Genomic DNA, 14,339 nt, shown 5'->3' on the forward strand with positions numbered 1-14,339 from the left:
TTCCTGCAGAAACCTGTTTTGACAGCAGCAGAGGGCAAAACAAGGCATGGCAATGCATTTCAAGCAAATGTGTGCACCGACACACCCCTTATCATGTTTATGACTCAAAGGGGGATGGTACTCAATTCTCGGACCACCAATCGCGCATTTCAATGCGTGATGGCCCAAGAAACCAAGTTGTGCATTTTGATTTCAAATGACATGCAAACCAAATAAACACATAAAGCCCAACCTCTATCATTCTCAATTCAAGAGGCAAAGCATGCATGCTCTATGCAATGCAACCTAGGCATGGAGGCTAAGTATGCAACATGAACATGAGGGCAAGTATGCAAGTTAGCAGACATGCAAAGTGCAATCTTAACCATGCACGCATGCAAGGCATGTAACATGTTAGGCAACTTAGCAAGAAATGCACGCCAAATGCAACACCATTTAAACATGCAACAAAGTGTCATGAGCCAAGTACCTAAGCATACAAACATGCATGCAAACATGGTTGAATACCTAAGCATATAGAAGCAACTTTCAAGAACACTTAAAAGGGGCAAACATTGGCACATAGCATACATGATAAGCTTTGAAAAACATGTAGAAGATGAGGCCAAATCGACCTACCAATGCAAGCAAAGCATGCATCCAAGCCCAAGGACTTAAACTATGATCATATGACACATGAAGCAAATGATCAAAGTGAATCAAAAGAGCCCCAAATCATGCCAAATTAAGCCCCAAAAACCACTTAGATGGCATCTAAATGATCTAATCCTAGAGGCATACACAATAGCACAAACATGGAGCATGAGACACGAACCTTGTAAAGCATAGGGGCATCAAATGCAAGCATACAAGCATACCACAAGGACTGAAATGACATGACAAGTGGTTCTAAACCACTGAAATGATACAAGGATAGCATGCTAGAGGGTCCGATACTTAAGGCCTACAAAAGGGATTACATGGTAGCTATACAAAGCAAAGCATGGATGACCCAAATGACCAAAAATAGTCCTCAAGAACATCAAAACAAGTATAAAATCTTCACAAAGCTAAGCCAAAAACATGCTAGAAACAAGGCTCAAAGCATAAAGCATGTTAAGGCAAATCATGGCATTACAAGACAAGTATGCAAAGCAAGCATGGTGTGTCTAAACCAAGTAAAAAAAGTTTTATATCATGGCAAAATAAGCACAAATAACACTTAAGACATGGCCAACATGAACTCAAGAATGGTGCTCACACATGAGGCTAAAATGGCACATTTTGAAGACAACAAGGAGAGGGGTGTAGACACCCCATTTTTGACCGACCTTAAGACTCAGACGTCACCGATTGAGCGCTTGGTGATGTTGCATAATGTGCTTGTTCAGAAGCTTCAGAGTTGCGGCCGTGAGCCCTGCCTCCGGACTTCCGAACCCTCTTCTGTGCCTTGTCTCGGTTTACGAACCAGACTCGGTTTTCTCTGTTTCTTTTCCTGAGGGGAGGGAGAGGTCTCGTAGACCATTTCTCAATGTCCGTAGGCTACATTTGGTGGCCGTAGGCCATTTTGCCCATTTCGGAGTCCGGTTCCCGGTTTTCGGAGCCGTCAGGCCGTGTGCCTCGGTTCGGGACCGCTTAACCATCTCCTATTGCTCTGATTTTTGGCATACATCTTATTTTCTCCCTTTTGAGGGACACTGGGGGCTGAGAAACCCACTTCGAGGTCGAATACCATTTTCGGTGCTTAACAGCCCATTTTCGGGACCCCGAACTGCGTGTTTTGGCCCCGAAACATTTCGTTTTGCAACGGTTTTCGTTCATTTTTGGCAGGTACCTCTGTTTTATCCCGAGGAAGGTCACTGAAGGGTGGGAGGCCAGCAATTGTTGCAGCAACCAGTTATCTCTCCTCTGGGGCCTCCCGGCGCCCGTTTTTGCAACTTCCGGGCTAATGTTGAATACCTTAGGGGTAGTGTTGCCAACTTTGAACCACATATCTGTGATCTACACATCTGGGAGGCCACTAAAAGTTGGTGGCCGGCCATTAAGGTCACCTGACCCTTTTGACCCCTTTCTTCCGGGCTAATGTTGAACCCCTTGGACCTTTTTTCTTGAACTTTGAACCACATATCTGTGATGTACACACCTGAGAGGCCCCTAAAAGTTCATGGCCGGCCAATAAGTCAACTTGACCCTTTTGACCCCCTCTTTCCGAGCCATTGTTGAACCCCTTGGGCCCACTTTCTTGGAATTTCAATTACATGGTTGTGTTGTACACACATAGGGCTACCTCCCCAATATCTGGCCGGCCAGAAAAGCTTGTTGACCCTTTTGACCCCTAGCCGGCCGGCTAGGGGGTGTGGCCGGCCGGCCACCTCCAGCCAAAGTGAGAGGCCGGCCGTGTTCTTCTCATTGTACCCTTTCCAGCTGTGGGGCAATATCCCCCAGATATTTTCTGTATCCGGGGGATATTTTGGGAGAGAGTTATGCTCTCCAATTCACCCCCCTTTTACACCCCTTTCTTGACCTTATAGCCAGCTGAGGGTCTTCTTCTTGAGGGTTAGAAAAATTTCTCTCCAAGCACAAACCCTAAACTCCATTGTCATCCTTCTCAATTCTCCAAAAAACCCTAACTTCTTAACCTTCATTCCTTCTACACCACCAAGCTCTACCACCACCATCTCATTTCCAGCAGCAAGGGAGGATTCTTGAAGGCTAAAGAAGCTGCAAATCAACCCAAGAGGCAACAAAAGCTTGGATCTTCAAGGGTAAGTTACACTTTGATCCTTTTGACCCTTTTCCTTTATCTATTTCTAAGCCTCATTTCTTTTTGGTTTCAAGCTTCGGACCTAACTGAAAAGGGCCATATTTTGAGCTCATATTCACTTCTCATTAAGGGCTCAACCTTGTTTGAGGCCTCCATAATATACTTGCTTCATTGACCATGTTGTATGTCATGATTTTGCATGCTATTTTTGACCCATGAGCAATTTATTTTCGAGCATGTTATAAACTGATATGAGGCATATTTTGAGCCCCTCTTCAACATTGGAGAAGGGCTCAACATTGTTTGGTATTTCCATATGTCACTTGTAGTTATATCCCCTATTTGGCCCCATTTTTGCATAAATTAGTAGCCCTCTTTTCTTCTGTTTTTGGACCTTGGTCCGAACTGAAAGTGGTCTTATTTTGGCCTATACTTCATGTTTCATTCACACTTTTTTTCTGTTTGGTGATTATTTTATATACTTCATGTTATAGCACCTTTTGGGCCTTGTTTTGCATCCCATTTTTAGCATATTTGTATACTGATTTTTAGGCTGCCATATACTGTAAATGTTCATATTTTTGGTCCATCTTCAGTGTTGTAAAAGGAAATTTTTCAGTTTGGGTTTAGCTTATACCACTTGCTTCATTACCCCTATCTTGGCCCCTATTCTTGTATGCTATTTTTGCCATACCTATATTTGCTGTTTGGCCATGTTTATAACTGGAAAAGTGCTTATCTTGGGGCTGTCTAGCTTCTGTCTTTGCATTGCATGTCCATGTTGTGCATATTTAGCATGGCTATAGGCCATTTCGGGTGCCTAATGTTGCATTTCGGGACATTTCCTTGCATTTCATATCATTTCGCTCCATTTCGGGACTGTTTTCCCCATATTTTGTTGCTGAAATTCCATTAGCATGCTTGCATATCATTTCTGCCATGTTTCATCGCATTCCATCATCGCCTCGGTTTGCGTGCCCGTGTGCACGCATTTCGAGGCACTCCATTTTTTATCCGACGGCATCCGATGTGAGTGTGGCTGAGGCTCACTCATGTTGGTATAAGCCCATTTGTCATTTCCATGTCATTTTAGCATCGCCTCGGTTTGCGTGCCCGTGTGCACGCATTTCAAGGCACTCCATTTTTATCCAACGGCATCCGATGTGAGTGTGGCTGAGGCTCACTCATGTTGGTATAAGCCCATTTGTCATTTCCATGTCATTTTATTACATTTTATCATTGCATCGGTTTGCGTGCCCGTGTGCACGCATTTCGAGGCACTCCGTTTTCATCATCCGGCATCCGATGTGAGTGTGGCTGAGGCTCACTCATGTTAGTATAAGCCCATTTGTCATTTCCATGTCATTTCATTACATTTTATCATCGCCTTGGTTTGCGTGCCCGCGTGCACGCATTTCGAGACACCTCTTTTTCATTGCATTCTGCCATTTTCTCAGTTTGCGTGCCCGTATGCACGCATTTTGAGGCATCTCATTTTCAGCATTCCGTCATTTTCTCCGTTCGCGTGCCCGTGTGCACGCATTTCGAGGCACGTCATTCCATAGCATTGTGTATGTTAGGATTGTATATTAGTTGCATTTCATGCATATCATGCATATTGCATCATGTCCGGAATAGGAGTTAACCCGGGCACGGGAAACGAGGTACATTTCGTACTCCGAGTGACGGAATGTGTCTCAATTCCCCAGTCACCGACACTCCGGATTATCCATGATGGAGTTAGGTTTTAGCTGTAGTTTCATGTGCATTCATCCTATATTGAGTGGTGCATTTCGACTCTTCGGCCATCATGCCTCGGTATGCGTAATTGGTGGCACGAGGATCGAGACATGCATATATCTGTGCAAATACATTGCTGTGCCCCTTTCCTGCTCTCTGTTGCAGCAAAATCGGGAATCAGCAATTTTTCGGGATTCGGTACGCATTTCGAGGATAACTGCTAAACAGAGGCTAATTGGGGCATTCCGGTGGATTTCCGCGCAAGACGATCCGGACATGCATCATCCATCAGAAGCAAGACAGTCCCTGGCTTGCACGCCAGTTTTATTTGCTTTCTTAGTCAATTCATTAATTAATTAGAAATCTGTAATATTCTTTTATTCGGGACTGTAATATTTAGACTGTATTATTTATTCGGACCCTCCGAGTGAGGGCACAACTGTAATAAGTGTGGGTGAGTGTGATGTATGTCTTCCAATCCCACGTCTTTCTCCCTTTTATTTACTCGCTTTTGTTGGTTAGATTAGGGCATATTTAAATTAGCATACAGTATGATAGCATGTTTGCATTCATTCATCTGTTTTGCATACATCGGGCTCGGCGCATCATGCTAACTGCATTTGTATTTCAATTCCAAGTTGAATACATGATAGTTGTAGCATTTCACATGCCACCTTAGAATAGCCGAGCCTACTATAAATTGCATTTTGCATGTGTCGCATTAGGCATTTCTGTATATTTAAGATCATGCATGATTTCTAACAAAATTTCTATTTTGGCTTGGAGTACTCGGTGAGTTTTTATGCTTTAGCATCCTTGCATGCGTGTGAGTGAATGCCATGATAGCATGCTTACCATGAGGCTATTTGCTTATCTGACATAACTGCCTGAATGCCTGTGGGTGAAGGTTGAGTTATCTGAATTGGAATGAATCATCAAAATGTTTCAAACCTACCTGCGGTTAGCAAACCATTTTCAAAAAACAAACATAAAATGTTTTGTTCCAATTCGGGCGACCCGGTCTATACTTATATGCTGTGAGCATCACATAGTAACCTAGGCTAATAACCGGAATAAGAACTCATAATGTTTTCAAAAATTGATAGCATGGTTAGTAGAGGCCGGTCTATGACCGGGCGAGCGGGGGTGCTCACGAAGTGACCTTCCCCAATCGTACCCAAGTTCCCGAGCCGAGGCAACTTTGGTGATGACGGACACGTGGCCTTTTGGCACCGAGTCAGGGTTTCCTAAATTTCCCAAAATAAAATATTTAGGTGGCGACTCTGTATCTGGCAAAGCAGTCCATGTTTGGCACTACTTTTTTCAAAAATCAGTTTTCTTAAAACGATTTGCCAGATTTGGACTCTTTGGTTCAGATTAGGAACCGTGACGACTTTGAGAGTCCGAGCTGTAGCGAGGTCCCCCGCGGGCTTGTTACAAGGGGATGGCCCTCTCCTTGTTAGGACCTTAAGACACCATCCTCACCACTGAAATCCCTCAAGATTTCAGTGGTGAGGAGGCCCAAACAAGGTGGTCCCGAAGCTCACCAAAAATAGCACAAAATGGGACCAAACAAGGCCTAAGAGGGGGTAAACGACCCCAAACACAAAAGTAATCTTAAACAAACTTCAAAATGAGCTCAAAATAAGACTTTTTTCAGTTTATTACAAAGCCAAAATATGCTTGCAAGTAAGGCTAAAAGTGTGTACAAAAACAGGGAATAAAGAGGGTAAGAAGTGTTACCCTTGAAGACCAGCAAGAACTAGCAGCCTTTAGACCCAAAAATGCAACCCTCAACCTTTGAAAACAAGCTCCAAGAACCTCCAAGTGATGATGGAAGTGTGTGGCTATGAAGTGGTGTGCAATAGGCCAAGAACAAGACCCTTTTGAACCCTCTAACACACCCAAATGTAGAGAGAGAGGGAGATATAGAGAGAGAGTGATATATATATATATATATCTTATATATCAGATTTTTTTTCAACCCTTGAAATGAGAGGAGAGGCCCTCTATTTATAAAGCAAGGCAAAAGGCCTAAGCTTCTTGGAGAAGCTAAGGCAAAAGGGTCAAAGGGGGCAAGCTTCTAAGGGAAGCTAAAGTAAAGAGACCAAGCTTCTTCAAGAAGCTTAGAACAAAAGGGTTAAGCTTCTTGGAGAAGCTAGACAAGGGTTCAAGCTTCTTGGAGAAGCTAAAACAAAGGTGCAAAAGGTGCAAGCTTCTCTTGGAAGCTTAGAAGGGTTCAAACTTCTTGGAGAAGCTTGGGAAAAAGGTGCAAGCTTCTTGGAGAAGCTTGGAGCAAAGGGTTCAAGCTTCTTGGAGAAGCTAGAACAAAGGTTCAAAAGGTTCAAGCTTCCCCCAAGAAGCTAAAACCAAGGATTTGAAAGGTTCAAGCTTCCTCAAGAAGCTAAAACTAAGGGTTCAAAAGGTTCAAGCTTTCTCAAGAAGCTAAAACTAAGGGTTCAAAAGGTTCAAACCCCCTCAAGAAAAGGTCTCGGTCATAAAAAGTGTCCGATTGACCAAAATCAGTGACCGGCTAACCAAATAAAGTGCCGACCGGCCAAACATTTGGCCGATGGCAACAAAACACAGCTGGTAGCCCCAAGCCATGGTTGGTGATGTGTAGGGATGGCCATCAAGCCACCCCCTGCCCCTCAAAGGCAAAACACAAGTGTTTGGTGCAAGACCAAACACAGAACAGTCGAGTTGAGAGATCCTGAGGCAAGGCGCGTGGCCGAGACCTCCGGGAACTCAAGACGAACACAAACATGGATGATCACCGAGTGTTCAAACGGTGATGTCCAAGCCTTGAGGACGGTCAAAAATGGGGTGTCTACACTATCCAAAACAAGAAAAAAGAAATCAAACAATTAATATAGTATATCATTTGACAAAAATTTTCAATCTATATACAGCAACAACAGCAACAGCAGGACAATTAATGTTTAATTGTATCTATCTACACCAACAATTAATTTAGTGCATATAATCTAAACAACAGGGGTTGGAGGAGTTAAGTTAATTATTTGGTGTACAAGAGAGAGAATAGTCAGGAATAATTCTCGTTCTACCAAATAAAGGTGAACCACAAATTTAGCTTAACATCACAGTGTGGTGTGCATTGTGTTTTCACACTGATAGAACACAAGTAATTTGTAATTAATGATTTATTTTATTATTATTATTTTTTATCAAGAGTTGATTTTTCATTCTTTCTTTCATAGGAAACTGAAAGTTCAAAACAAGAAGTACATCAAATCAAATAGACCCAAACAAGAAGAACACAGGAATTTTTTTTATTTTTATTTTTTTGTAATTTTCTGTGAAGGAAAACAAAAAACAGAGCCTTCCTTCAAGTAGACCCAAAATTTCTAAAAAACAAAAAAAGAGATCAAAGATCCATCAAAATAATACCTGGAGGCTAAGATTCTTTGGCAGTAGTGGTGTGCGAATCTGTGTGTAAAGTTGAGAACTTGATTCATTAATGGCGAAAAAAAACAGAGAGACAGATCGACTACTCTTAAAAGAGGGAGAGAGACCTATGTGAAGAAGTGAAGAATGCCCTAGATGGTTGCTCTTTGAAGATCAGTAACGAAAAATAAAGTAGATCTGAATTATTTATTTATTTTTTATATATATACACAAGCAAACCAGCCTGGTTCAATCAGCCCATAAACGGGTCAACCGGTTCATCGGTTGAACCGGGGGTTTCACCAGTTCTCAATAAATACACCGCTTTTTACACTTGACCGAGTTAAGAGGGCCAACCTGACCGGAACCTCACCCGTTCACCGGTTCAACCGGTTAAACCGAATGGTCCGGTTTGGGTTTCAAAACCTTAAGGCAAAAACATCCAATAAGACTATCTTGGATGGGATCAAGAAGAGGCTGGAAGCAGCAAAAGGGAAGTTGGTGGAGGAGTTGCCCAATGTGCTCTGGCCATACCGGACTGCGCTGAGAAGATCGACTGGGGAGTCTCTTTTTGCCTTGGCTTATGGCACAAAAGCAATTGTCCCATTGGAAGTCGGCATCCCTGGAATCAGAACCCAGGGAGTGGAGAATGGAACTAATAAGATATCCTTAGCCCGAGATCTGAATCTTTTGAAAGAAAGGAGAGAGGAAGCAGCAATTCGACTGGGGGCTTACCAGTAGCAACTTGCTAGGGCTTATAACAAGAAGATCAACCTAAGGGAGTTCAAGGTTGGGGACCTCGTCTTTAGAAAAGTTATCGGCAACAAGAAGGATCCTAGAGAGGGCAAGCTTGGCCCAAACTGGGAGGAGCCTTATAGAATCATCTCGGTTGTCGGCAATAGAGCATATCGGCTTGAAGACACTAATGGCAAGGAGTTGCCAAGACCCTAGAACACTTGCAATTTGAAGCTTTTTTATCATTAGTCTTTTGTTTTTTGAAGATCATGTCATGATTTTATTAGCCGAAGTAATAATAAAGTGTTAGTTTGATTTTTATGAATTTGAAATTTATGCGATAGGATTGACTAGTCCTATGACGATGTTGCCAATTGAAACATGACGAATAACTTAGAGTTATTATATAGCAGAGTTGAATTATATTGCATATAATAGAATTGAACTAAGTTAGCGATGTTTCTGATTGAAACATGACGAATAACTTAGACTTATTACATGGTAGAGTTGAATTATACTTGCATATAATAGAGTTGAACTAAGTTGATGATATTTTTGAATGAAACATAACGAGTAACTTAGACTTATTATATGGCAGAGTTGAATTATACTTGCATATAATAAAGTTGAACTAAGTTGAATTTACCTAGACTTGCTATGTCGGCAGAGTTAAACTCAGAATGGAACTAAGTCTGCTTTAGTTAGATTAATAGAGAAAATAAGGTCGAACACCTCGGCTAGTCTTTGCTTGAATCTAACTTCGGCGAAATGCCATAAACACATAATGTGAACGTAAGTGGAACTTAGGTTCACATTAGGGGGGCATGGAGCAAGAATGATAAATAAACTTAAGAGCTTGGCACTTGTTGAAATTTTTAGAAAAATTTACAAGTTAGAATGGGCTTGACACTTGTTGAAATTTCAGAACAGTTTACAAGTTGAAGTTAGACGAGGTAATAAGGAAAAAAGTATCCAAGGTACATATTACCTGAGATGACCAACCAGGTTGTCAAGTTTGGAAAGGTTGGAAGGGTGAAGTCTTGAGAAGATAGCAAGTGGAAGTACAGAAGCAATACTCAACTGAATAAGTTTAAGAAACAGCACTTGTAAAAATATTTTGAAATATTTTTAAGTGTTAGCCGAGGTATTCCAATTGTTGGCCGAGACAAACAGTCAAGGTTTGTACCCGAGGTACTCTATCCTGAAGTGATTACACAATTAAGGTGTACTTGGAAGAAATCGCAATAATATTCTAAATGTGGAAACGTGCAAGAAATAGAAAGCACAAAATGAAGAGAACATTCAAAAGAAAGGAAGGCATGCATTCAAAGAGAACTTGTTCATTTTGAAAGACAAAAGAAGGCACGTTGGCCAAATGAAAACTAACATTGTTTAAAACAAAATAGAAGATTACATTGTTCACGACAGTTCAAAATAACAAGTAAAGGAAAAAATTCTGAATGCTAGGATCATTGGGGATTCTCTACAGACTGCCCTGCCTCGGCAATTGATGGTGTCTCAGCCTTGACAGACAACTGGGTAGCCTTCTTGGCTACCTTCTCAGCCTGGATCTCGGCATCGATCTCAAGAAGAGTCTCATCAAGGCTCTTCTTGGTGGTCTCAACCTCGACTTTAAAAGTGGTCTTGGGAACCTCATCCTCGTCATCCTGAGTCAAGTCCAGGACTTGCTCATTCAGAGTTGGGGACTTGGCCCTAACAGCTTCAACCTTTTGAGCAATATCGGGGATTGTGTCCTTGTTGGCCTCAACTTCTTCTTCCTCTTCAACCTCATCCTCGGATTGGCTTGGAGTGGATGGGAATGGAAGAGCAAGTCAGCTAGCATCGCAGAGAGGCGAGTCATCGGGGACAGCCAATTCCTTCAACGCAGACATCCATCCAAGGGTGTAACCCTTGTTACATGCCCCGTTGACTTGCTTCTTGTATACGTCGTGGACGTCGGTCGCCTCGTCGGCGTATGCCTTCTCGTTGGCCGCCTTTATTTTGGCTGCTTTGGTGGCAAGTGCCATTTGGAGCTCAATCTGGGCTTGAGACTCCTTCTCTTTAGCTTCTTTTGCCTCGACCTCGGTGACATTTTCAGCGACTTTGGCACAATCCTCGGCTTTGCTTTGGGCCAGTTAGGCAGCTTTTGCCTGGTCCTACAAGCTTTGGATGTGGGCCTCGACCTTGTTTAGTGAAGACATGAGCTTACCTTTCTCCTTTGTCTTGTTGGTCAATTCCTTCTTAAAATCCTCGGTTTTGATTGCGAGAGAGTGACCCTACTGGATAGTCTGTAAGAATGGAAAGAAAATTCGTTAAGTATGAGAACCAGAGTTGAAATTGGACAAAAAGTTACAAGTGCTAAAACTTACCAAAACGCAGTGCTGCATCATCAATGCATAGTTTTCGTACTCAGAGAGCTCAGCCATCCGATTGATGTTGGGCGGAAGGAGAACTGTGGTGGAAAGGGCAACACCAACTTCCACACTATTAAGCGCACTGTCCCCGGCTAGAAAAGGTTGGTCTCTGACCTTGACAGATGGGGTTGAGGGCTTATCAGCACGAAAAACATCAGGCTCAGAAGCCCCCTCGGACCTTGGCTTCTTGGATTACGGTTGATCAAACGTCTCGGCCTTAGCAGGCCTCTTCTCAGTGGCAGCAGAGCTCTTCTCTATTTCAGCTAATTTAGAAATTAACACTGTATTTTTTGACTCAACTTCTGTGGCAGTGGCTTTGGCCTTAGCCCTTTTTACCCTCTTTACCTTGGGCTTTGGTTGGGATTGGGATGGGAAAGAAGAATGAACTAATACCACGCCAGGGATATCGGCTAGCAGGTTGTCAAAAACAAATTTTGCGTGACCCATTTTGTCAACAGTAACAGCAATGGTAACTTTAGGACCAAAATGAATGGCTGGCATGGCAATTAAAGGGTTAAAAGGGTCGGTCTCTGAGAAGTCAAGACCTCGGCGTCTTCTACTTCTAGTTCTGCCGGCAGGGACGTTTGGTAGAGCTCGACATCGGTATCGGTGCTTAGATGGTGTAATTAGTTGAGCTGGAGCAGAAGTAGAGGGCTACTCTACTGGGTCTGATGAAGAGGCCTGATCTGGCCTTGGCGATGAAGCAACTATTGGAGTTGTTCCTGATGGTGCAGTCTTGCTTCAGCGAGGAACGTTGGGCAAAGTAGACTTGTAGGTTAGGATATAATTAAGCAGCAAAGGGGCTTTGTGCTTATCAATATCCAAACCTAGAAGCCTTTTTAGATTGGGGCTGGGGAAGAAAGTTTGTCAAAAATCTTTTGCTGGCTGGGAAAGAGTTGCAAAAGAGAACAAGAAAAAAAATATTCAAAAACAGATATATAAGTTGACAAGTCCTAGCAGAAATAGGATTCAGAGGATGACTCAGTTCTTACCGTCACCCTCTTTAAACACTGATCGGTGCAGAGGGAAGAGATGAAGATCATTATCAAGAGCAAACTTCCAGTTTCCTGTGACGATCAGGTAATCATCTCCAGCACCCTTGTTGGAGTCTAGGAGGTCGGCTATGATTTTGTAAGCAGTGGAGCTAGGCTTGAGGTAATAAATGTAGCCTTTTTCAGACTTTAGGCCACACATGGTATAACAAAATTGGATGTCGGCTAATGTTATCCTAGCTTTTTCTCGGCGGGCTACGGCGATTATACCATTGATAACCCTATAGGAATTGATGGCTAGCTGCATACGGTTGTAGCTCGACTTTTTCGCGCCCCCTCTCTGGAGTCGAAATAAGCCTTACAGTATCGAGCTCCCGCGGTTCTGAATCTGATTCCACAAGTGCAATGTAAAATAGATAAACACCAAAGAGTCCCAATCCAGAAATCTGTTGGAAAATTGATTGAATCAAATTGCCAAAAATGGACTTCTTTGCCAGATACAAAGTCGCTACCTAAATATTTTTGGAAAATTTATGAAACCCATGACTCGTGTCAAAGACCACGTGTCCATCATCACCAAGATTGTCGCGGCTTGGGAACTTAAGTATGAGAGAAGAAGGTTATGAATTGAGCACCCCCGCTCGCCCGATCAAAGATCAGCCTCTACTAATCATGATATGAATCTTATCTACATTATATGCTCTTGTTCCGGTTTATTAGGCTAGTATTACTATGTGATGTGCACACACACAAGTATAGACTAACTTGCAAGAATTAGAACGCTTGATTCATGTTTGTTTTTTAAAATTATTTCGAAATATGTACCATTTGAAAAGGTGATCGCATATGAACATTACTTAAATTATTCAAATTCAAGCAACTAGCCTTCATCCACAGGCATTCAAAATAGTTTATCATTTAAGCACTTAGCCTCATGGTAAGCATGCTAGACATGACAACAACAACACACATGCGATGTACTAAAGTGAGTAAAGGCACACCTAGTACTCCAAGCCAAAAGAGAAATGAGTTAGAAAAATACATGATCCTAACTTATACAATATGACTAATGCAACACATGCGATATGCAATTACAAGGCTCAGTTACTATCATGGCATATGAAACAATTAAATAGCATGCGGTCTAAGCACGTATTCAAAGAAGTATTTATCTAACAATGCAAGTTAGAATGATGAACCGAGCCTCGGTGCATGCAATACAAATGGATGCAAACAAGAAGAATGCTAAACAAAACATGATGTCCCAAAACTAACCATCATAAGCAAGTAAATAAAAGGGAGAAAAACGTGGGATTGGAAGACAAACACATTATTACAACATTACGCTTTCACAAAGGAAAGTCCAAATAAACTAACTAACTAACTAGCTAACTAATTAAAGCTACGCTAATTATTACAAAACAAATGAATAAATAGCTAAACTACTTAACTAATTATTACAAACCGAAGTAATTAACTATTCTAGCTAATTAAAATACTTACAAGACGAAATCAAACAACTAGTTAACTAACTAATTAATTACAAAACCACTATTTTAATCACAATACTAATGTATGCAACATGGATCCCAAGGACCGATGAAAGGCTCATGCATGCATGCGGTTTCCTCCGAAAAAGGCACTATTTCTGCTACTGAATGTCTCTGTTGCACAGTAGGACACTTGCACCTTTGTCCACTTTCAAAATAGCTCCACTCTACTCAAAAAACACACTGCTGGATTTTGCATTAGTGGCTGGCCGGCCAGGAGTGAGGGCCTGCTGGCCACTGTTACAGGGTTCATCTTGCTGCAACAGAGAACAAGCAAAGCATGCACAGGGTATTCTCAAGGGTTTTCTGCACAACTTACCCTTCCTTATCATGAATAGATCAAAGGAGAGACAAAACTTGGTCCACAAACCATTAACTCAAGCAATTTCATTGCATGATGGCTTATGAACCAAAGTGTGCAAGTTTAATAAATGCAACAAAACAAGACACAAACCTCTTCCCTTTCATGAATTGGTCAAGGGAAGTGGTGACCTTGGAAACTTGAATCATTTCATCACTAATGAGTATGAAATGCCTCGAGCTTCCATGTGTTCAATTAATATCCGATTGAAAACAAAAGTAAATTCTTATCTTGCACCATTTTTAGCCTCAGTTTTATTACTTCATTTTAGTTTACCAACCATTCCTTAATTCATTGAGTCCAAAGAGTGCATTTAAGTCCTCTAATGGAAAGAGGGCTCAAACCAAGAGTTGCTTTGGGCATGGAAGAGATATCATACCATTAGTAATGAACCCT

General features: G+C 41.9%; 1 protein-coding gene across 1 annotated transcript; it reads left to right on the top strand.

Annotated features, from left to right (window-relative positions):
- Positions 1 to 8,293: 8,293 nt before the first annotated feature.
- Positions 8,294 to 8,632, top strand: LOC145796431 (uncharacterized). Its single transcript, XM_082881540.1, has one exon. The coding sequence runs from the start codon at positions 8,294 to 8,296 to the stop codon at positions 8,630 to 8,632; it is 339 nt and encodes a 112-aa protein (XP_082737666.1).
- The last annotated feature ends 5,707 nt before the right edge of the window (positions 8,633 to 14,339 follow it).

This window comes from Camellia sinensis, chromosome 7, assembly GCF_055761805.1.
Source record: "Camellia sinensis isolate YWXY chromosome 7, ASM5576180v1, whole genome shotgun sequence".
Lineage (NCBI taxonomy): Eukaryota > Viridiplantae > Streptophyta > Magnoliopsida > Ericales > Theaceae > Camellia > Camellia sinensis.

Bases quoted from the DNA above. Each gene is read 5' to 3' on its own strand.
- LOC145796431 (XM_082881540.1), top strand. From the start codon at position 8,294: ATGGTCCGGTTTGGGTTTCAAAACCTTAAGGCAAAAACATCCAATAAG.